Source organism: Lineus longissimus, chromosome 19 (assembly GCF_910592395.1).
Source record: "Lineus longissimus chromosome 19, tnLinLong1.2, whole genome shotgun sequence".
Classification (NCBI taxonomy): domain Eukaryota; kingdom Metazoa; phylum Nemertea; class Pilidiophora; order Heteronemertea; family Lineidae; genus Lineus; species Lineus longissimus.
Window position 1 is genome coordinate 5931776 of NC_088326.1, and position 23689 is coordinate 5955464.

General features: G+C 42.0%; 1 protein-coding gene across 3 annotated transcripts in view; it reads right to left on the reverse strand.

Moving 5' to 3' along the window:
* The window catches only part of LOC135503285 (metabotropic glutamate receptor 3-like), a 44501-nt gene that overhangs the window by 4507 nt on the left and 16305 nt on the right, over positions 1-23689 (reverse strand). For 2 of the 3 annotated variants that reach the window (XM_064796792.1, XM_064796793.1), the window contains exons 3-10: positions 15923-16032; positions 14919-15079; positions 13493-13531; positions 9243-9392; positions 8462-8571; positions 7196-7395; positions 3664-4417; positions 1892-2011 (exon numbers count right to left, since the gene is read on the reverse strand). In XM_064796792.1, coding sequence (XP_064652862.1) covers positions 1892-2011; positions 3664-4417; positions 7196-7395; positions 8462-8571; positions 9243-9392; positions 13493-13531; positions 14919-15079; positions 15923-16032 — 1644 coding nt within the window. The remainder of the gene's footprint in view (positions 1-1891; positions 2012-3663; positions 4418-7195; positions 7396-8461; positions 8572-9242; positions 9393-13492; positions 13532-14918; positions 15080-15922; positions 16033-23689) is intronic. The other variant, XM_064796794.1, reaches the window with a different exon arrangement.

The following is a 23689-nucleotide window of genomic DNA, read 5'->3' on the forward strand; positions in this document are numbered from 1 at the left end:
TGCCAATGCAAAGTTTAAAGCTGAACTGCATGCACAAAACCAGAGCACCACATGTGGCAATAGTAAGAAATTCAAACGACCGAAAGGCCCTTTCTGAATACGGCCTGAAACATGATAGACCTCCAATGCTGTGATGCGCTTGATTTCACAAACCAGCAAGCCGTGGGACGATGCGGACCTTCGCTGAGAATTCTGGAAGGAAAAAAATAAAAAGGTCCTCTCATCGGGACTCGAACTCGAGACCTCTGGTTTTATTTGCCAACACTCTTATTCTCAAGGCCACTGGGCTGCTTGAAATACCTGTCGTTTTATACGCTTTTATAGAATGTGCAAACATTTGTGTGTAATCTTTGTTCAACGGCTTCCAGTGGGCAACTGCAAAAAAGAGAAAGTCACGTTTTCTTTGCTGTGCGGGATTATGTATGCGGAGTCTTTGTTTTCTCTTAGCAATGTTCACCTTTGTCTTGGTAGCTTCTTCTACTACATGTACTTGAGAAAATTTCTGGTTCATGTCTCAAATATAAAGCATAATCGCCATTTCATATAAGATATATTTGCAGGCAGCAGTTCACAAGAAAGCCTCCTCTAGCTCAGACGGTTAAAGCGTTCGTATTCTGAGCCCGAGTTCCCGGGTTCGAAAACCCGGAGAATTTGATTTTTTTCTCTTCCATAATTCTCTGAGACTATCCGCATCGTCCGTTGGCTTGCTGGTTTGTGAAATTAAGCGCATTGGAGGTCTATCATGTTTCAGGCCGTATTCAGAAGGACCCTTCGATCGTTTTAATTTCTTACTATGGGACGCTCTGGTTTTGTGCATGCAGTTCAGCTTTAACAATACAAGGACTAACAATACAAAGTTTAATTATTTATACGAAGTTAATAAATGAGCGAATATGAGCTGACCCCAGTAACGCTTCGACATGATGGAGCCTTTGACACTCGGTACATGTTTCCGACCGCCGAATATTACGTGGCGCCAATTTTATACATCTTGACACTCTGTATTGACATTGCTCAGCATAGGCTACGGGGGGGGGGGGGGGGGGGGCGATGCCAATGAAAGTTCAGTGTGGTTTTATACGATAATACCGCAAATGAATATGTACAGGTACATGAGTTAAAGGCACTGCGATTTTTTTGCAATATACCATTTTTTGATTATTCCAAAAGATGTCACTGCAGTGCTTGTTCCGTGAGCTTGAAAGCATTGAAGATCGCTGAATTAGTTTGCGGTCAGCTCACTCAATCTTAAATTGGCATCATTATCATCATTAAAAGGCGGGGAGAACCAGAGTCTACTAGGTGAAACTTTGGTCAAAAATGAGTTGCGTGTGTAGCAACCTCGGACTTGAATACTATTTTCTGCCAGAGGCTCATTGGTGCAGCTTCACGTGTTTACTCAGGCCCTGTAGAATGAGCGGAATGAGCGGATTCTGTACAAAATATGATATAATTTCATACAAAATGGAGCTTAATGAATTCATTGAGTTTTAATTTGCTCGATACGCAACAGAGATTATTGGAAAATCGCCTTTTAAAGTCGTTAAGCCATGACTCGCAATGAGGGCATGAAACTGGTCTGTAGGGACAGTTTAGTTCAGTCGGTAGCCGTGCGCAGCGCTGTATTACCGTACCTCCTTTCGTCTTCAGAGTTCAGGCATGGCGACGATCATCGCGATAAATACTGGCTTTTCCAGGTGATTGAAGCACCGAATCAGCTCATTCCGTTTATTCCGCTAATTCTACATGGCCGTTTACTCATATATCGCAGCACCCCATTTTCCTTTTCCATGAAAACTGAGTGGTTGAGGACCAGGCCAGAACCGACCCATTTTTCTCAAAACTTGAATGTCAGTAGACTTTGGTTCTCACCGCCTCTCCGAGTACATACCTCTTTCGCAGGTGACGCATGTCCAGCAACACTTCGTGGAACCATAGATAGCCCGATTTCCCGGTCTGCAAGGAAGGCTACACACGGACACTGGGATGTTGTTGGAGCCGTCGCTCCATACTGAAAGTCGACACATCCACACAATATTCAATATGCAAAACTAAAAGATCAAAACCAGCCCTGCGTGAGGGAGTGTTGATCTAGCTGGTGTGGTATGGCCGTTTGATGTGCGGGGGAAATGAATTCTATTATGCGTCAGGCTTTACCTTACTTGCTATACTCAACCAAGGGGTACGTATATAAATGGACACTGTGTGACATTATATAAATATTGCCCGTCACGGAGGGTAACATGCCGAATGTCGCCCCGTAGGGATGCAATGTCTCCCGAGGCTTTGGGAGGCTTTATGAGAAACGACACACTCTTGGCATATTATACAAATATTGCCCGCCACGGAGTGTAACATGCTGAATGTCGTCACGCCGGGAGACATGGCAAAATGTCGACCGGCTGGAGCTGGCAACATTGCGAATACCACACGGTCACGCGACTTGTATCAGCCAATCATATTCACGGAATCTCACTTGAGGTATGAGATCAGTGGTGATTCCCCGCATTTCAGTAGACCGCTTGAGAACTCTAACCCTAACCCATGCAATTTCTAAAAGGGAAGCTATGGCGGGCGGTTACAGTCACAATTGATACATGCTGTTCAACAATACATATAAGGTCATTGAGTGACTTATTTTCAGAGTGCGTCTAATAAACTTCAAAAATGTTATGGATTTAACTCTGAGTGTCTTTTGCAGTCCATACAACGTTTTGCCTTGCGTTCTCAAATGCGTCTTCTGGTGTAATGAGTATAATATATATGCACAGGAAAACCAATTGTCTGATTGAATAATCCGGTTATATGCATAAGGCAGAAACAGACTCTGATCCCTGTTGAGGTTGGGTCTGATCCTCCTTATCTGACTTGCTTCGTGCATTTTTTCTAACACTAATGTTCTCCATATTTGAACAAATCCTTTCAATTCAGTTCCAGAGGATTTTGATTCAGGGTTTGTTAACAAGTGTTCAGACGATGCTTTGTACATCAGAGAAACAAAAAAGGCCACTTTAGGTCAGGATAAATGAGCACAAAACATCAGTGCAGAAATGCAACTAATTTCTTTTTTTTGATTTGTGGACAACATATATCATTTCCCGGCTGTCCGGCCAATTAGAGCACCAACTGAACATCACGTGGTCCACTAGAAGGCGTGTCTATTATCAGTTGACGAACCGAACGAAAGGGGTCCTCGCTGTCATCAACCCAAATAGATATCAGACCACACCCACTCATCGACCACGTGATGTTCAGCTGGTGCTCGAATTGGTCGAACAGCCGGGAAATGCTTTTTGTCGTACACAAATCAAAACGAATTATTGTTGAACACTATGTATTTATTGTTGAACAGCATATATTAATTGTGACTGTAACCATCCGCCATAGTAAAGCCTGCTTATGCTAAGCTCATCCAAGTTCAACTGAAAGGTGTCAGACTGGGCTTAAAGTGCGAAGACAGATGAAGTATACTGTCATGCTCACAGTTGATATCAACCCCAACTTTAGAAAAAGCTTTTAACATTATGCATAAGCATCAGCTAACAGTAAACTAGACTTGGTTCATGATTATTTTGAACAACCTGTCATATATATACGCTCCACAACTGATTGGGTCGAACACTCATAGCGGTAGCACACGACTACGCGGCCATTTCTACGTACCAATTTTTTCTCGGTTGAGTATTAATCTCTCTTTTCGTCTGCCATCCCAACCACCGACATCAACATACATGAGTGACTTCCCGTCTCGTGTTCGTTGGATGTTGTTGAGACGATAACTTCCAGAAGGATCGCCATTTTCATCAAACTTCATCTGACCTTGGAGTCCTTGAAATTTCACATTTCTGACTGACCGCAAAAAGTCATATTCATTGATGGTCAAATTCTTTCGGCATACGCCGTTCGGGCAGATCACGGGGTTCAAAGCGAGAGCGAGAGCAGTAACAGCATCGATGACGTAAGGTGTCTTCCCAAGCGGCAGGAACGTTCCATTTTTATTGGTGGCAGAAGCTGGGTTTAGGTTGTAGTCTAATAAATGGGAGCATCGGACAAACTCACTCGGCAGACGAGGTGGCGTTGGGTCGGTTGTAGGGATACCTGTCGCGTTCAGTGCCAGAACCACCGATGAGTCAATATTTGCTTCCCGTTCAACTCGGTTGTTGCTCGGATCGTAGCCGTTTAAGGAACAATTATAGTCAGTCATCATGATTTCGTCGATCCATGGATGCTTGCGGATGAGTTCATTCAGAGACAAGTTATGGATGTACTGGTTATATCCATCAGTGTTTCCGCTCTCCGGTAGCAACCCAATGGTCCCAAGAACAACATTATGGTCGATATTCAATACTGCTGCCTCATCACCCCAACTCTCGGATGCAATCCACGTTTTTCCAGTCAGGCCTTGTCGTTCAGCCTCCTGTCAAAAACAGATGAAAAATAAAATGTATGATTATATAGCGCTTTTAACTGTACATGTTTTGTCTTGAAGCACTTCACATCCATCCCCGAGCCAAATTTAGAAACTATTCTGTAGAAACCAATTAAGGACCGCATATATGCAACACTTTGCCACTTCAGGCCAGTTGATAAAGTACCGCCGGGGCGAGTGTCACATGGGCGAGCCTCGAACACACGACTATTTGAGTCACTCTTTCATTGTGTGCCACAACGCTTTGCAAGAAGTCAAAATGCAGTGGTAAGAAAGTAACCAACTGGAAAAATTCAACCACTCGATGTCGAAGTCTTTTGACCTTTAGCTTTTGAAAAACCTTTACAGATGTTTCGGCCAACACAAATATGCACCCCGTCAGGGCCCCAATACCCCGACGCGAATGCCTATCTCATTGTCTGAAATTGAAATCAGTAGTTCAAACAATGAGACACGCGTTGGCGTTGGCGTATATCGGGGCCTTTACAAAAACTCCCAAATATGAACAAAACAATTGTATTTAAGATCACAGGTTTTTCACATTGCTGAAAACCTCTAAGGAGTACATATTTGTGTTGGTCAAAAACCATGTGAGGTTTTTCATGATCAAAAGCTCAAAAACCTTAACAGAAGGTGAACAACAAAACCTTGCCTTTTAGCATGTTTCTTTGGGATAATTCAAATTTGGTATACCAGTGTACGTAGTTACAATTGGAAAATATCAAATCATAGTCAAAACATGATTTTGATATCACCAAATCATAAGCTCGTTTGCATTAACAATCAGCTGTAATATAAAAATATTGATAATATCGAGATATAGCGCTTTCCATGTTTCCCTGCTCAAAGCGCTTTTGAGATACCATATATTATCCCGGTTCCCAAAGAAATCAATCAGAGGTTTCAAGGAGCAATCAGAAGGCGCTCACTTGAACTTGACCAGTCGGGGAACCAAGCAGTGACTAGGCCGGGAGTCGAATTGAAGCTACGACCTCTTGACATGAGGCCGACTCTCTTCCACTGCGCTATTAAACGCTGCCCGCCGTGCAGGTTCTCAATTACAGCCACGAGAACTCGATCAAAGCTGTTCGGCCAGTGCAGCTTCTCCGTTTCGTGCCTCAGAGAATAACACCAACCATTCGGCCAATTAGCGCCCACTAAAGTTATTGATATGCTGGTGATTAGATAGGTTATGACGACAACCCGGAGTAATATCAAACAAACACAACGTGTAATTTACAATCTCTTGTCAGGGGCAGGTGAGGTAATTCTCAGCCGCGGACAAACACAGACCGTTTTATTATATTTCTGTGTTCAGATAATAAATCGGTGGTCACACAACAAGTAAAAGGGCACCAAGGCAAAATGCCTGCTTGTTTTGAAGCTTGTATTCATCAAATCAAAAACTGCCTGGCATCAGAAATTCTTGTTGACAAATTATCATCATTGTGTACCATCACAATAGTCTAAAATATAGCCATCATTTATCATTGTTAAAAATGAAATGATACTGAAGGTGATTGATTAAACTACACCGATAAATTCAGAGTGTCTCATCCTAAACTTTTAAGCAGCCACCCCCCCCCCAAGTCACCAAAAATGCGTTTGTGACAAAATGTGTCATTTAACCCCCCCCCCCCCCCCCCCCCAGAGCCTTCCCCTCAACCAGCCACAAAGCTAGCTACGCCCCTAATGTCGTTATCCGTTTTTCATTTGATCATTATGTCAACAATGAGGAGCGTGTTATTTAATTAATCATTTAAGAAATGGTCCACAAAAATCGTGTTTATTTCAGATAAAACAACAAATATCTTTAGAATGATAGCACTACAACCAAACATGACGAACATCCACAAGTGCCGGAAAGCTTTCTGACGAATTGTATAGTCAAAATGTATGACATTTATAATTTCCTGTGACTCGTTCTGTGTCCGCACATGAGACAGATGTCGCCATTAGTTCCAACATTGACAAGCAAATGCCTGCACCGATCAATCATGGTTGCATTGGTGGCATGAGTTAAGCTAGAGCAACGGGAGCTATGTTCTCTTGGTACCCATTATGTAGCAAGACTTGTTTGTGAGTGTTGATATGAAATCAATATGAGGTGCGGAATGTAATCAGCCATACTGAATTATTAAAACAGAGCGCGGTTTTAGAGTTGACTGCTATACAAGCAGGCTACGTCCACGGCAGAGAGATGGCATTACTGCCTCAAACAGCAAGACCGGACGTATTCTTTAAATAGCCATGACCTGTGCCTGGGCCGACGTCAGGGGTCATGAACATGTCATGATTAGCTAGGTTTACTGCTAATACAGACACACCTAAAAGTGTTACACCGGCCCAACGTTTTGTGACGACCCGTCGACATGTCCCTCGAACGGCAATGCTAAACCACCACCTGATCATGATGGCCAAGTGGTCAAGGCGCCCGCCACATTAACGGAAGGTCGAAGGTTTGAGACCAGCAAGTTGTTTTGTTCCATTGCGGCCGGCATGTTGAGTACAATCTGCATTCTCGCCAGGCGACTGGTATTAAATTGCAAGTGAAGAGTGTCTCATAAGCCAATTCCTGATGGCCCTTTTGGAAAGGGTGACAACCTTTACATAAACACGTTTCCCTTTATGTTTTCTTTTTTGACGACGTTAAAGGAGAGAAAGTTGGCCCTCTCGGAAAGGGCGACATCCTTTACATTATAAACACGTTTCGCTTTATGTTTTCTTTTTTGAAGACGTTAAAGGAGAGAAAGCAGTTCAACTAACCTCAAGGAAAGACACCGCTTCATGGTTAGAACAGAAGAGGACGATGACTTTGGCTTTCCTCCCGGCGTCTGTGTTCTTTAATCTGCGGATTATTCTTTCCATGTCCTGGAGGGTGGCGTCTTTGGAAGACTTGGAAAACACACTGCTCACCGCTATACATATGCCCCTGTTTTTTATTTCCTGCTTGAGAGACTCAATACCTTGGAAAAAGAAAACCGGATACACAAAGTTAACAGTGATTGCTACTATACTATTACCGTAAACATTTCTCGCCACGCTGAGCCTGAATAATTATGATGGCCGGGTCTATTTGGCAAGCCGCTCGCCGAACAGGCATCTTTTTTTGTCCTGTTTCGAGAGCCGCTTGCCAAACAGCACTAAAAAGCCACCCTGTTCGGCCAGCCGGGCTTGCCAAACAGGTAAAAAATCTACCCTGTTTGGCGAGCTGGAGACTTTACTTTAATATTAATGAGTTCGGCTCTCCATTCAGGACAAGAAAAAGTCGCTGTTTGGTAAGCCGGGCTTGCCAAGCAGTCACTTCCAATTATGATAATAATTTTGATATTCTTTAAATATAACATATTTTATCATTATGATCTTCATTGTCATTGAATTAGTAACATTGGAGGCATACTGACCATAGGGTAGAAGATATCATCAGGTGGCCACCTTAAAGCAAACTTCGTACGAGCAATACCCTCACCGCGCCTGGTAGTCGGTATCAAAGCAATTGAATGCATCATCAAGTCGTACGCAAGTTTCTGAATAGAACCCTTTTGAGGGTCCAATAGTTCACGTGTTAAACAGGCCGTGTCTAGCTTACTGAGTGCGCCGGACTTATAAACAGACAATGAGAATGTTCATTTTCATCACCCGAGAAAATGTTAACCGTAGGCCGAAACGTTAGTCGTGTGACATCCCCTTTGAGGCTCCAAAGGTTAAAAGTATCCTTGGGACTACACTATATTTTATCCCCGAAAAAGTGGCACTCTGACTTTGTGCGATGAAATATTTGAATAAACAATTACGACATCAATGTCCAAGGTCTCTCAAACTACGCACTTTGCTTGAATCGGACAAAGCATGACCAAGAACGATCAATTTTTAGCGAAAACTTTTTTCTCGGCCATTTTCTGGCTTGTTTTGCACAACTCAGTGCCATTTTAGTCGTGAAATGGGATATAACTAAATACCCCTACTGCGTGTGCACTGAAGTGATGATCAGCTGGTGCGGCGCCAGTGTTAAAATCAAATCAACCGACTCACCAATTTTTCCATAGATATCATCACTGGCCACAGTGGATATATACTGCCAGTTAAAACTGGCGACAATATCAGCCAGAGCCTGCACTTGAAGAACATCGGAGGGGATAGTCCTGCAGCAAAATACGTCGAATTTAACTACTTAATAACTGTTTACTGCAGCATGCAATTTAGGTTCTAAGTGCCCCACAAACAAGTGGTTTTTCTCGCTTCGACCTTCGGCAATTATTGCAACGATGAGCCATAACAAAGAACGCTTATCTGCGGGAAAGGGGGGTTTCCACTGAATGCGTTTTAACAGAATCGTACAGCGTATGCAGAATCGCAAGGCTTTTGTCGAGGCGTGAAATACCAAAGCATCGCAGCGATGGCGCCAATTCTCGTAGCAGGAACCTTTACTGCTCGCTGCTAGCAACATCTTTTTATTAATAGGACCTGAATAGATCTAGAAGCGTTTAAAATCAGATGTATATTGCACCCAATTCTCCCGTACAAATCCCGGATTCTACTTCAGTAGCCAACTCATAACACAGTTCAATGCCTTGATGCAACAGATCACGATCGCTCCATCCGGAGGGTCCCTGTCAGACTACCATTTCTGAACCTCTTGGCCCTTTTCTTAATTCTACTCGAATATTGGTACGTAGTTTTAACTACCCTCAAGGCCCTGGGCTGCCGGTCTCATCAAGAAATGTCGATGATCGTCGCAGAGCTATGTCATCAGCTCTCAAATCAACTCTATATATTCTATGGATTGTGAAGGGACAAGCTCCACATACTATACCTAAGAAACGACCTATATTTGGTCTTATCACTCAGAAGTCTACTGGTAGACGAGTAGCTAATCTGTGGTATGCTCATCGAGCCGAAAACTGTCGCCACTGCCATGGAGATTCTGGAACTGGCGGATCCGACCACGCCAACCACCTTTGACCTAATAAGATGTAAGAGAAGTATATTCAGAGCTTAAGTGATGGTAAGTGTGATCTGATTCGACATGACATCTGGAATATAACATGCATTCCCTTCGACGTTGTAAAACTGTTATGCCGTAAAAATGTTACGGCTAACGAAATTGATATACCGACATACCTGACTAGGTACCTCCAAGGTGTCGAGCACGACGATTTGCTTTTGTCTTCGAACCAATCTCATTCATTTTTCAAGATCATTTTTTTGAAAACGAGAATTATGCCGTTCCGAAGAGAAAATTTCAGAAATTAACGGAAACTAATGTACATGTACTATAACATGACCGTGGACAACACGTTACCCGTACATGTACGACTGACCGTGGACAACACGTTACACGTACATGTACGACTGACTGATAATTAAGGACGTTCTAAACACATACTGTATTTAAAAGCCATGCAGTAAACTAACGTTAACGGATAACATAGGATTGAAGTTAGCATTTCAATATTAGCGATCGCGAGCTTTGGCAACTTTCCGACTCCGACTCCGACTTGAACTACCAGAGTGAATTGCAGCCAGCTACGAATATCTCGTTTATACAAACGATTTGATCAAGGTTTTCTAGTCATAAAGCCATTTTTAGGGGAAAATGAATGGCCATATGCTCGCATCCAACTTACAAAGCTAATTCTTTCTACCAAACATAATGGTATTTCGCTCGTGCGTTGAAAACGTTCATAACCTCATTTCTTTATTGACGATGTCCTCAGCGGACTGCAATTACGATCTCGTAGTTAAAGTCGGAGTCGGAAAGTTGCTAAAGCTCGCTATTAACTTTCACCAAACAATAACGTTCTGATCGAAGCGTCACTGTGTTAATCGTATTATCAGCCAAGCCAACACTGTGTAAACAAACCTACACTGCAACCACATCAAGGAGAAAAAACAATAAAATGTTTTCAAAGGATCCAGGCCATGTGGGGGAGGGGGGGGGGGGTGGTGGAGGTATTTCTAAGACGGATATAATTATTTTGTTCATTCGGCACCAAACATGTTTTACTCTCTGGGTGTCAAATGATACCCACACATAAAGTTACCTCATTGAACATAGAACATCAAAACAAATGCACCAATTTCCATAAAAACTTTCAAATGTATACATGAGTGTATGAAAAGGGACCCTCCTTCAACAATTAGCTTTTAAACATATTTTTAACAAAAACAGAATGAAACGGCTAGGGGCCATTGTGTTCACCGTATATATATTTGGTGGTTAGGAATTCATCCTGGTTAAGAAATGTGCTACATGTTTTGTATATGGGTCAAACCAAAGTCGGTTTGACATGTGATGTACCCTTGCTTGGAGTACCATAAAAATATCATCGAAAACAAGTCACTAGTAAGCGAGATATTGCACTTTTTACCTTTTTTAGTTTTGGCTCACTGGTGGCCAAATCGAGAATAAGATCAGACTGAAATTCGATGTCAGAGGTACCAAATTTCAAGTTCATAGCTTTAGCGGTTACGAAGCGTGCCATAGTTACACTCAAACGACCAATTTGCGCAATTTGACCTCTGCGATCTTGAAAATTAGGTCCAATGAAAAACCCGTACGACATGTAACGTATCCTTGCTAGGAGATCGAAAACGAGTCACTCATAAGAGAGATATCACACTTTTTAGGTTTCCACTTCTGGTCCCCTGGCGGCAAAGTCAAGAATCAGATCGGAACGAAACTAATTGTCATAGGTCACCTGACCTGGGGGTCCTGGGTTCAAAGTTTCAAGTTCATAGCTCTAGCGGTTAAGAAACGTACCACTGTTTTTGAAACAGGATTCTGACAACCACAACGGACGACGATGGACGACGGACACAGCGGTGTTGTATAGACTCCCCTACGGTGAGCCAAAAAGCACGACATGAGGAAGGAGATCTTCACGTTCAAAAGAAATGTCAAGGAATGATCATTTGCATAGGTATCTGTGAGGTGCCACGAAATCATCAAGTGAAACGAAATAATTTGCAGACGTGAGTGCAGTTTGCGAAAACAAAAAACACCAATATCTTTTTTTTATCGAGGGGAGCTTATTAAAAAGGGGATGATCAGAAGTATAACGTGTTTCTTATCAACGACCGGTCACACTACTTTCTGATGTTCTGTAAAGAGCGAAATGTTATCTACATCACACTTTAGACTTGTTAATTTACAAACACCAAATTTATGAAGTCCATGAAATGCCTCGGGGTCACTTGTACTGCGTCGAGGAAGGTTTGACAAAACCCCGAAAACGCCAACTAAAACGAAGCGCAAACGCTCTCTCACTGCTTGACACCTTGCTCACAATGTCGAAAAATTGGCAAGGCGTTCGCATGGATGGGCCTCCCGGACGATCTTCGGAAAATCTCTATAAGACAAGAAAGTTAGTGTAGACCTTCGCCGCGCCTTTATTTTGAGAAGAAGATCAAATTCCCAGAGATATAACGCTGGCCCTTGATAGATCCCCACAACAAATAGTGCATTATACAGTGTAGTAACCAAAAGAAGGTCAGAGCAGAGAAGCCATACGAAAGGTCAAATAGCGGTTTATTACATTTTTGTATGGGATTTGCAAAGACCCGTCACCAGGTTCCAACAGGTAACCGGAAAAACGCCGACCGACCGACCGACCGACCTACCGACCTGTCAATTATACCGGGAAAACGAGCCCACGCGGTAAGGAACTGATAACGATACTCTAAAGATATGCTTTGTCTACATGGTCGGTGGATATAAAAACATGATTTGGGCCTAATCTATGCACTGTAGTTTTTCTACTCGAGTGTCTCGACCGATGCAATGCATGAACTGCAACGCGCAATATGCATTTGTTGTCATTTGAACAGCGCACGTGCGCTTGTTTACAATTTCATTTCACATGACCTGCTATCGTGGATTGGATATATCACATTGACTTATGACCGCGTGGGCTCGTTTTCCGGTATAATTGACTGAAGATGTTGCTGTCAGACATGTCGGACTCCATCACGTCCATTGCGCTGGGCACTACACAGATACATGTGCTATAGAGAAGCGAAAGGGATACTGCATATGATGGTAGGTTGGCAGGTCGGTCGGTCGGTCGGTCGGCGTTTTTCCGATTACCGGTTCCAACACACAACGTATTCGAATTCCAGATCCATTAATTCACAACTTCCCCAAGTGACAAATCGTTTACCTTTGCTCTAACCTGAAACTATTGGTTAAACCGAAATCAACCAACCATTGCATATGAATAATCGTGGTGTATATAAAGTCATATCCGCAGGGTTGAAAGAAAATTTAGCCCTTTTGAAAAAAAAACTAGCTGTTCGCATGACTATCGGGAACAAATTACTTGAGATAACGATATTAAAAAACGATTATTTCATCCCCAGAACTCTTACTCACACTGGTCGAGCCATGAGACACCCAGCATCAACCCATTACCATATCCTTCTCATTATGAAATATTACACACCTAAACTTAAATTGGACACTTTAAACTTAATTAACAGTGGATTATGTGCTGATGATAACGCAACTAATAAACCGCAAAAGTAAGAAGGACACGCATATCACACCACGTTAAAAATCGACCCAGTGCACTAGAGTAAGAAATTTCAATTTTTTGCTAGGCTGTATTCGATACTAGAATGCAGTAACGAATTTCTCAGACATGACGTTACGTCAGACTTGGAATAAATCAAGGTTTCTATCAAAATTAGACCCCGGTGTGTATACGCCTCCAAAAAGACAATATGATCATGATAAATACCATACCCACAACCAGGGGCCGGGGGTAAATATCGTTAGGGGTGACAGACATACCGCCGCGCATCAAAAGGTATAAGTAGGCTAAAAACGCTGGTCGTGCGAAATTCCTTTAAAACCTTGTGATGTAATGTGCCCCCTGAACGACATTGTGCACTTTTTGATGTTAATATACTACCACCAAATATTCACTGCACAACAGAACCCTAGGTTTGAAATGTGTCAAAACGTGATAAAGATAACGATAACTGCAGCATGCGATGCAGACAATTGAATGAACCTTGTGTCTGGTGCACAGTGAGGTGAAAACGACACCTATATCTAACCTCGTCAAAAATTTACAAGGACAGCCAAACGTTCTGAAACTAAAGAAATTTGAATTCGAATCAGATGAAATGCATCTTTGGTGTGGTCTACCCGTTGGGCTTCACACAACAAAAGATACTAACAAGATATATCTAGAGCTCATGAATAGGTTGAATCAACAAGTTTCACTGTATCTGACCTTACAAATCTACGACAAATATGTATACAGTAGAACATCCCTTAGCGGACAACTCTCTATTAAGGACAACCTCTATATTAAGGACACTAGTGTGCATGGTCCCAAATTGGGTGTTTCCATTCAATTTGACATCTCTAATCATGACACTTTTCTATTAAGGACAGCAGTTGTCAGTCCCGAGGGTGTCCTTAATAGAGAGGTTCTACTATACTTAGAATAAATATTTCTTTTGTTGGTGGATTCTATTTGCTATATTCCTTACTAAAGAAACTATAAGTGATTATACAGACACAAAATGGCATGAATTACAGGCACAAAAAATATGATTAAGGAGATCAAGTCGTGACTAAAGTCCTTTAGACTTGCTGAACGAGGCAAAACTAACTAAATTGGTGATTACCTCTTGCAGTTCATCGACTGGAGTCAGTAATATGCAACGTTATGCAATGTTACCCAGATGTCCAGCTCACATAATAAACTACTTTGGGGAACTCGAAACTGCTAATATTTATGAATGGAAGCTTATTCCCACCTTAGTTTTTAACCGGGCCGTTCAAACTCCCCATTTTTATAAGCGTTTCGCTACAGGTTTCCTTTAACTTGGCAGTATTAGCAGTTTAGCCAGCAAGTTAAAGGGGGAAGAATTTTTACGTGTTCATCTAACCCGTATGAAGATAACTCGAAATAAGTGGAAGCTTCATTGTTAAGGTTAAAAGTTCACCTGAAGTCAAACATGAAGAGCTGGACAGGTGCGGCTATATAATCTGAATCTGATGATTCGCCGGAGCAGCAGTTTATTACAGGCAGCTCCATATCCCTATTGCTGCATATATCTGCTATGAGCAGCACTAACCCGATCATAATCAGACATTCTACAATATTCATAAACCCCATTCAGTTGATATCCGTGCACCAAGCAGTGTTTATATAATCAAGATCGAAGCGTCTATCTCTGTATGGAACCTCGAGAGAACCGGGTAAATCTATGTAATACTATCCTAATGCTCAGTGCATTTATGGAAGTATGGGGTTGTAGACCAGATGAATACCGCCCTTGGTAAACTGCTGACCGGAGTGATAACCGATAAATGCCTAAATAAACGAAATGCGTCCCATGCAAACACAACCAATCGCATCAAGAATCAACGGAAATCCTGTTGAAAACATGCCGGTACATGAAGCATGAAGATACTGAAAAGAAGTAACATGCTCTGCCCAATCGTAAACAAGGAGGACAGTTAACTTACTTATCGTGCGTGGCAACTTCAGCATCACAACAAGGTTTAGAGGAGGAACTGGTGTAGCGTCCGCCATTTAGTCCATCTGGAAGGATGTAACCGGTGGATGTGAGGGAAGGATGGCTTGGGCCAAGCGAGAAGTCAAGACTCGCTTCTATTGCACGGTCAACCTGCAACAATAAAATAATCTCTAAACCTGGCCTTTTTGGATGTACCAGCATTCAAACATCAATAGCAAATGATTAGGAGACGCGGTGGCGCAGTGGTAGAGAGTCGGACTCATGATCCGGAGGTCGTGGGTTCGATTCCCGGCTTAATCGTCACTTTGTTTCTCCTACTGGTTGAATGAGCGCTTTGTAGCTGCTCCTTGAAACCCCATATTGACTTCTGTGGAGACCGGGATGATGACAGTCCCAAAGCGCTTGAGAATACCCAGCTATTGAGTAATTCGAGCGCTATATAAGCGCCGACTATTATTATTATTTATTATTTATTAGGAAACAGTGCATTCTAAAGACATTGATGGTGAGACACATCAATTGTGTTTTAAATCAGCATTACATTACCAAGTTGTTTCAGAGATGTTTCAGTTAATAAGTCTCATCACAGACGTATTCAAACCCTGTCTTACTTCTGGGCTATGCACACCTCTTGAGTGTTTAGCAAATTTTAGAGAATGTACTAGGCAGAGTAATTATGTTAGTTTAGTATTTCCTATCTACAGGGATAACTGTTACGGTATCATTGTATCTCAATTGGCTTTCAGCTGTTGATGAATTGAACAAAAACCTAGTAAGTCCCCGAAAAAGAAAAATATTATATGTCTAAATGGACACTTTATACAAAACAAATCTGGTTCTTGAAGGGTAATGACTCAGTGAAGGATGAATTTAGATTTTCATCTTTCTCTGTGAAATTCACTTATTGGGTCTTTGCTCAACACTCCAGACTTTCCTGCAATTAAAGACAATGGGCAACAGTTCAGAATGCGAAATCTAACTGATATTGCTTACCTGATTACACCCATCCCTAATATCGTAGCCTAACTTCACACCGGGGAAGAATGTACCATTTTTGTTGATCTCTTCAACGGCATAAATCATCGCCAGAACCCATGACATACCTAGAAACGGGAGAAGATAACGTTTGTTTGCAAGTGACCGGCTTTAAACAAGTTAACAATGAAGGAGGAATAACCATAGATTGGAAGATTTTACACTATTGCATATTTTACATCGCAGAAGAATAATGTTTTCAATCCGACGAGATAGAAATCCCGTGCGTAAAATAAATACCGAGGCATTTTGCGGCCATGAGTGCCTGGTAACGATAAAACCGGTATAATGTAACCATGGGTCACCACCTGACCTCAAAGACTACACCTGGATCGCCACCAGGATCGCGTTTTACACGTACAAAACTGATAACAAGATCGCTCTTGATCGGTTTACGAACCACGGATGGACATCACATCGATCCTACCCCAATGAGAGTCCACTTTTTCGACCACATCGAACTACAAACTAGACCAGACCTGTTTATATCCAGGCGCTTTTACACGACATTCCGATCTCTAGCCAAGACGGATCGTACATCGTGTAAGCGACCCTTTTTCACCATGTCTTCATAAAACAGTTTCACTACGGCTCATGATCAAAATATTGATAAACGACTGGGAGGCATTGAGGGCACGAAAACATGGTTAGCAGTTGATTGGCGGGGATGGTACGAGATTGGTTTGTCACGGCATAAATGGACTTGACACAGATCGAGCTAAATTGATATTTTGTTCCATTACCAATGAAGTGGCGTTAATGATTCGTACTTTTGCAGCGACCAATACATTGCTGTTTTACTTATGTCATGTGTCTACATGGCCAGTAACGCCGACAAACTTAACATAACTAGTATCATTGTCTCGGACCATTATTTGTTTCCGGTTTGTAACACAAGTAAAAGATACGTAGACAGAATGGGTTACTGTGTAAAGTATTGGCCTGGTATTCCTATCCATAAGCAACGAATCTTACTCGCATTTATTACTTTCGAAATTAAGAAACGACATTTTCCGGGGCCAAAGGATACCACCTCATGACTATCAGAAAACGATAAGAAAATATTACACAAAAGTACACGTACAACTATGCTTCAGTCATGGCTTAATTCTTCAACGAAACTGCTGTACCCGTATTTTGTTTGTGCAAGAGGGAGTTTTCGCAAACACCATCCCCGAAACGCCTATTGTATGACCTCCTGATAACGAAGTCGAAAAGGATAGGCGTTCCCGTGGCCGTTTCGTGAGCACTGCGAAAACTCCCTAATATACAATGTACATATACGATCCGCACCGAACGTATATGAGGGAGTGAGGCTTATCCAACGAACGAAAAGAAAACAAACGAAAACATTCTGCTCAGCTTATTAATACGCACTATGACTAGCCATTTGAATGACATAACTGATATTTTGAGTCGAAGAGATGAGCTCTGACGTGATAATACACAAAGTGTACGGAATTTATAAAGTGAGACGTATACTAGTAGTGGTGCGTAAAGACTAGTGTAATGGTTCAATCTGCAAATTGAATGAAAGAGTACTTAATACATATAATGATGATGAATCCTTGTATTACTAAATCAATTGAGATGCTGAGAAATGTGCAATTGTCACAATACTTATAGAACTGGCTTCTCCTAAAGATACTTAAATTCTACAATAATATAATCATTAAACAAGATAAAAAACTGGGCCTTCTGTCCAGGCGAACAAAGCCTCACTGGTCTTCTTCCAAAAATTTGTCAACGAGACATCAATAAATTTAACTGACACCACATGTACGTCCTGGTGACGGGAAATGTAATCTTGAAGGTGATGAGTTCAGTGCTTGATATAGTACAGGGGAAAAGGTTACCCAAAAAGGTAGCTCATTAATAACGCACAGATGTTATCAAATGAATGATCTCAAATGAATGATAACTGAACTTCGTTATGACCTGCAGGTGAGAAAAACCCTAACCCCTTCGGAGCGTGTAACCCGGGTGTCGATGGTCACGTTCACCAGCTGACCCTGCCCCACTTGCAGCAAGAAAGAGAAATCGACATTTGACCTCAACCAGGCCAGACCTAGAGAAAAGGACGGTAATTATAGATAATTTTCAAGCACCGGAGGGATTAACGAACGCCGACTGCTGTTGAAAAGGTGATTCGGATCGCACAGGCGCAATGGAACAATTTCCCAGGACCACGATCACATCACAAATTCACGATCACATCACAAAACCACCATCACATGAAGGCCATATACAGACTATCATGACAAGTTCATGGATGGGGGTGTCATACACCATATTACGTAATAGAATGTCCGGCCATTGTGCTCACCGTATTGATATTTGGTGGTTAGGAATTCATCCATTCATAGTACATAGGTCAAATCAAAGTCGGTATGATATGTGATGTATCGTTGCTTGGAGTACCTACCATAAAAATATCATCGAAAACAAGTCACTTCTAAGCGAGATATTGCACTTTTTACATTTTTTGTTTTGGCCTCCTGGTGGCCAAGTCGAAAATCAGATCGGATCGAAATCCGGTGACCGAGGTTACATGACGTAGGGAGTCATGTGTACCAAATTTCATGTTCATAGCTTCAGTGGTTAAGAAACGTGCCACTATTTTTGAAACAGGACACAGACAACAACGACGACAGACGACGGACACTGCGGTGTTGTCTAGACTAGGGTTGTCTAGAGGTTTTTTTGTGTTCATGTCCGGCCAACCCTTAACCGTAGTTCCTAAAAAATCATTGATTTCTTGGTCCTCACAGTATGCCAGTGTGGATTTAGCAGTTGTTTTGGCAAAGACATGTTATTTGGAGATTCTGAAACCTGGAGCACTACTCAATAGGCGGCTAACAAGAAACTACACATTTTACTGTTGTTGCCGACGTATGTGTACACTGAACTTTTGATGTGCGTCGGGCCACCCGTGTTGAAATACCGTCCAGTGCCAGTTGGTGCGTTTTTCGCTGATTCGTGCAAAATTCAACATATCTCAAAAGTTCAATGGTTGACCGTCGATTTGTTTGTGTGTGTAGCGTCAGCAACTGTCTTTCACGGGAGAATGGTCACGGTAAGAATTATACAGGAAGAAATGTATAATATTTGGGTTTTTCCGTGATTGTCCGACCCAATTGGCAATATTGCCATTTGGGATGGTGAACAGAGCTAGGAGCCAATGCGACGCTTATGATTTATTTAAAGAAATAAATTGCCCGATTTAACATCCTACAGAGTCAGGGAAATCGAGCGTTTCCAGTGCATACGACACAAATGGCTTGTCCTCATGCAATCACATTGGAAACGCATTTTAAAATAGATTGACGTTCTGTTAACGGGGCACGTCATCATTGCATACATTCGGGAAAAGCTCCCTAACGAGACCCAAGTAGCCATGACATGAACTCTTTACATTGGCAGGCGAATGATTAAAGCGTTCCCACGCCCGACTAGAAGGCTTTGATACAGGTACTTTCCTTTCGTGGATTTATCAATCACACTATGCAATGTTGTATGTTGTATGTTGTATTTCGGCATAATTCAAGCCACTGACAGCATCACTGTGCAACATTCTGGCGTAAGTCGCCGAAAATATTTTGTGTTTTATCGCCGATCTTGATAGCCGCCATTTGCAATTTCGCGTCATCAACGACGTCATCGGTAAAATAACGCCATAAAATCTCAATTTTAGTATACGGCGTCAAAGTAACTAACCCAGTTGGGACGCTAGTACAAAAGGTCTATTGCATGTAATTTGCCTATAATTGACACTCGCGGCTCAAACATCCTGACATAACCAATGGTTTTAATTATACTCCGCCTATCGATATTACAAACCCCTGATGAAATCCATGCCTTTCCAGCCCAATCAGAGTGCCGCTCTGTATTAAAAGCGGATTTCGCACGAGCAATATGCACAATGCCCATCCCAAGCCAAAATCATTATCAAAGCGATCTTAGAATAACCGTCATCAAGTCAAACGAGAGTTTCTGAGTGGTAGCCTATTGTCAAAATGATAATCCTTATTAAAGTAACTAATCTGTGCCAGACTTTTGAACAGGAATCAAGTACATGTAGGTACATTTTACCGCTCGGGAAAAAGTAAATAATAGGCTGAATCGCTGGTCGTGCGAAATCTGCTTTTAAGCTTGAGTTATCGAAGGCACTTTCTTGAATTGCGTGTCCCCCGCTACAAGTTTGTTTCGTTTCGCACTAGATACCCAAAAACACTTCAGCAGAAAGTTAAACAGCATATATAAAATCGATCTAGATTGAAGAGTCAAAACGTTAGAAACGTGTTAATTGTATTATACGGCAAATCTGAACATAAACGCTTCAAGGTGTGTAAAGTAATCGGAACAGCCACATCCTTCCCAGCAGATTGTACTGGATTTCTCAAGGGTTTGTATACGAGGTAGGAGTATCAAATACATGCATCTCAGAATGCAGCTCAACCGGCTTGATAGCACCGACACAGTATATTTGGACCATACTTCCCATCTAATTATTTCAATCTTCGGCTACGTTTTTTATATGGTTTGACTGCACCACATGTTGCCATGCTGAAACACAATTATGTGGCCGACTATGGCTGTGCTTAAGACTAGGATAACTCGCATCCGATAGCGGACGTGTTCAATCAGTAGTCCATTACCGCCACTCAGTTGGCATCCCCTCACCCGGATTCGCCTCTCATTACGCGGAGATTACTGCCAGAGAGCAAACAAATTATGGCGGGGTTTTAAGCTAGTGACCAGCTCGGTCGGCACTTTGACACGTTCAACCAAGGATATTATGGAATTATCCCTGGCATTTGTAGAGGAACAGTAGAAAAACCAGAATAATTTAGGCAGTCAGTAAAACACGCCGTTTTAGATGCTGGAGGTATAATTTTCCCAGTTGTGTATGGCGCCTAGCAATGCAAGCTAACTGTTGGATTTCTGGCCATGTTTATCCCCTATCATGCCATCTTCGATGTCCTGGGTCTCTGGTTATTTCGTAAATCACCGCGAGTGTGGAGCTACAATTTAGGCCAAAATCGAGGGGCGGCCGATGATTTGGAGGAAATGACAGCTGGGCGAGTTTCAAAACACCTTAGTTTTACACATCTGTGAATCAAAGAAGAATTGTGAAAAGTGTGTTCCACTGAAGTCGGAAAATTGTGTGGGTAAGATTCTATCCGTTCTCATTGCAAAATTGGTAACACACCCATGTGAGATGCGAGACCCCTAGTGAGTCGAGAGGCCAGCGATTCAGTCGTGTTTGGAGGTTATCGGTCATGGAATTCCATCAAAGTCACCACGTGACTATACAGGCAAAAAATTCCGCCGAAAAATTCATAAAGAAAAACTCTATGTCACCCCAAAAAAACTGCAATGTATATATTTTGTAAAACCGGGTAATGCATAACCTAGAAAAAGCGACTCAAACCAAAACACCGTCCAAATTTGCAGTGGTATTTAGCCTTTTTTGCGTGCGATGTCTTTGATAGCTATAATTATAAAACTTTTAGGCCCCTATAGCGCTAAATCCAACTGGTTTCAGTCGGTTAAAGCGATTCACATTATTACCCCCATCCTTAGATATAGGTTTCTGATACTCCTTATGTCAGGATGACAGGAATATTACAGATCCGAGCTGCAGCGACACAACACGCCAGACCTAACATTCATAGTTTGCCATCTCTGCCAGCCAGCTAGGTACCAATTTACTCTTTGGTGGAGAGAAGCAAGTAGTCTAGGGTTAAGTGCTCTGCTCAAGGACACAAAGACGAAACAGCGGTGATCCTCCTGAGAATCGAACTTACGACCTCCTGATAATGAGCCGGTGCTCTAACCAAGCACTCATGCCACTGATCTCCCCAGGTGTAGCCGTTGGAGCCCAGGTGTGTACACCGGAGGGTTACAGTTCAGCTTGTATTTTCTATGGTAAACTCATTGTCTCCATTGTGGTGCCGCCGTGTCCCAGCTGTATTTGCGCTATATGGATAACCCACTTAATTATATATGCATGCAAATGGACATTGATATCGAGTCGAGAATATTTATCTAACATATATTGTGATGACAGACTATACAGACGTGTACCGTTGTAATTCATTGATTTGCTTTTATATAAACCACATGGTGTAATTAACTCTTTCACCATCGAATGATAGGGTGATCCGGAATAACCCGAGTATCGAGCAGTCGATCACCCCTGGCCGAATTGAACTTGTTTTTACATCGCCCCATATAGACTAGACCTTACTCCGCTAGGACCAACATAGACCGACCAACAAGCCCGTGTGTGTTTTGACACGGAAGTGCTCTCAAAACGAAGAAGTGATTCCACTCGCACTGAAATCCAAACACCTTATCGCCTCAGACATCGAGATTGCAAGCCTTCAAGATGAACTTATATTGATGTGGTAAAAGAATAAAAACCCTGGTTTGCCCGACGTGCTCTTGCCTGCGTTTCACACGACGTCGTCCAGTCGACAATGCAATAACATCAAAAGCCACTAATCCGCTGGTTTGAAGTCGCACAGCTAGCTGAACCATTTCACATAGGTAATTACGCCACAGTTTAAAACGACTTAAATAAAATCATCGAAAAATGTCGGTAATCACCCCAAGGTATGTAAAAAAACATATCAATATGATATCAGTGATGAATAGGTCATTTTATTTCCGAGTATGACAACCCCGAATTTTTTTTAACATCCCTAAATCTGCATGTAAAACGATGACAACCATTCTTATTATTCAACGGATTATAAAACATTCGATTGGATAAAACAAACGTGACGTAAAGTCATGGTTCAATGCCCTCAGTACCATGCATAACAAAGAATCTGGTCTGACAGTGAATGTGATATTTTCTATGTATATCAAATGTCGTTGTCATGTTAAACTACATGGGATTATTGTGTAACAATGCCATGAATGGCGGTTCAAATAGACTAATATCCTTAAACTCAATTTTCTATGACTTTAGACACGATGACGTAATTTCGAGGAGAACCAATCAATCAATGTCGGTTTGTATTTTCACCAATAAGCTTTCAGGTAGCAATTAACAGAAAAAAGGAGTTGATAAATATAGAATATGGTTCCAAAGAGAACAACGGACGTGTGGCACGTGCCATACATCCTTGATACAGAACTGGTTTGGACGGAATGTCACCATTCAAGAGCCAGACAAAATAGCAACTCGAAGCTGTCTGTCCCATTAGAGCAAATCATTGGGGCCATTAGCAATTTAATGATTATCCTTTCAAACGTCAGTTCTCATTACCTAAGAACTCTGTAGCAGTTTAATAGCAACTAAAGTGGTATAATTCCTGACTACTGTAAGTGGGCGATTGCTAAGGTCCCAATCAATCGAATCGTCTAGAGTGGCGTGAAAGGTTTAACATTTTCCAGGATAGAATGTCCGGGGAACAAATGATTCTGTTGTGCGTATAAATGACCATATGTTGACGACCGTGGTCTATGAATATCCATGAAAAATCAGTTCAACTCAGTGAAATTTTGAAAGCACTACATGAGGCCTCATGCAGGTTTTGGATGATTTTTAGACTGACGGATGACAAACGAGCTGTTTTTCCCCGATAACGAAAAGATTAGCGACCCAATAACATTAATGCTGCACCCGATTCACCCAAATTTGTGGTGCTCATAAGGGTCAGCCCTTCCGAAGATAAGGGTCAGCCCTTCCGAAGTGCAATGGAAAGCCCT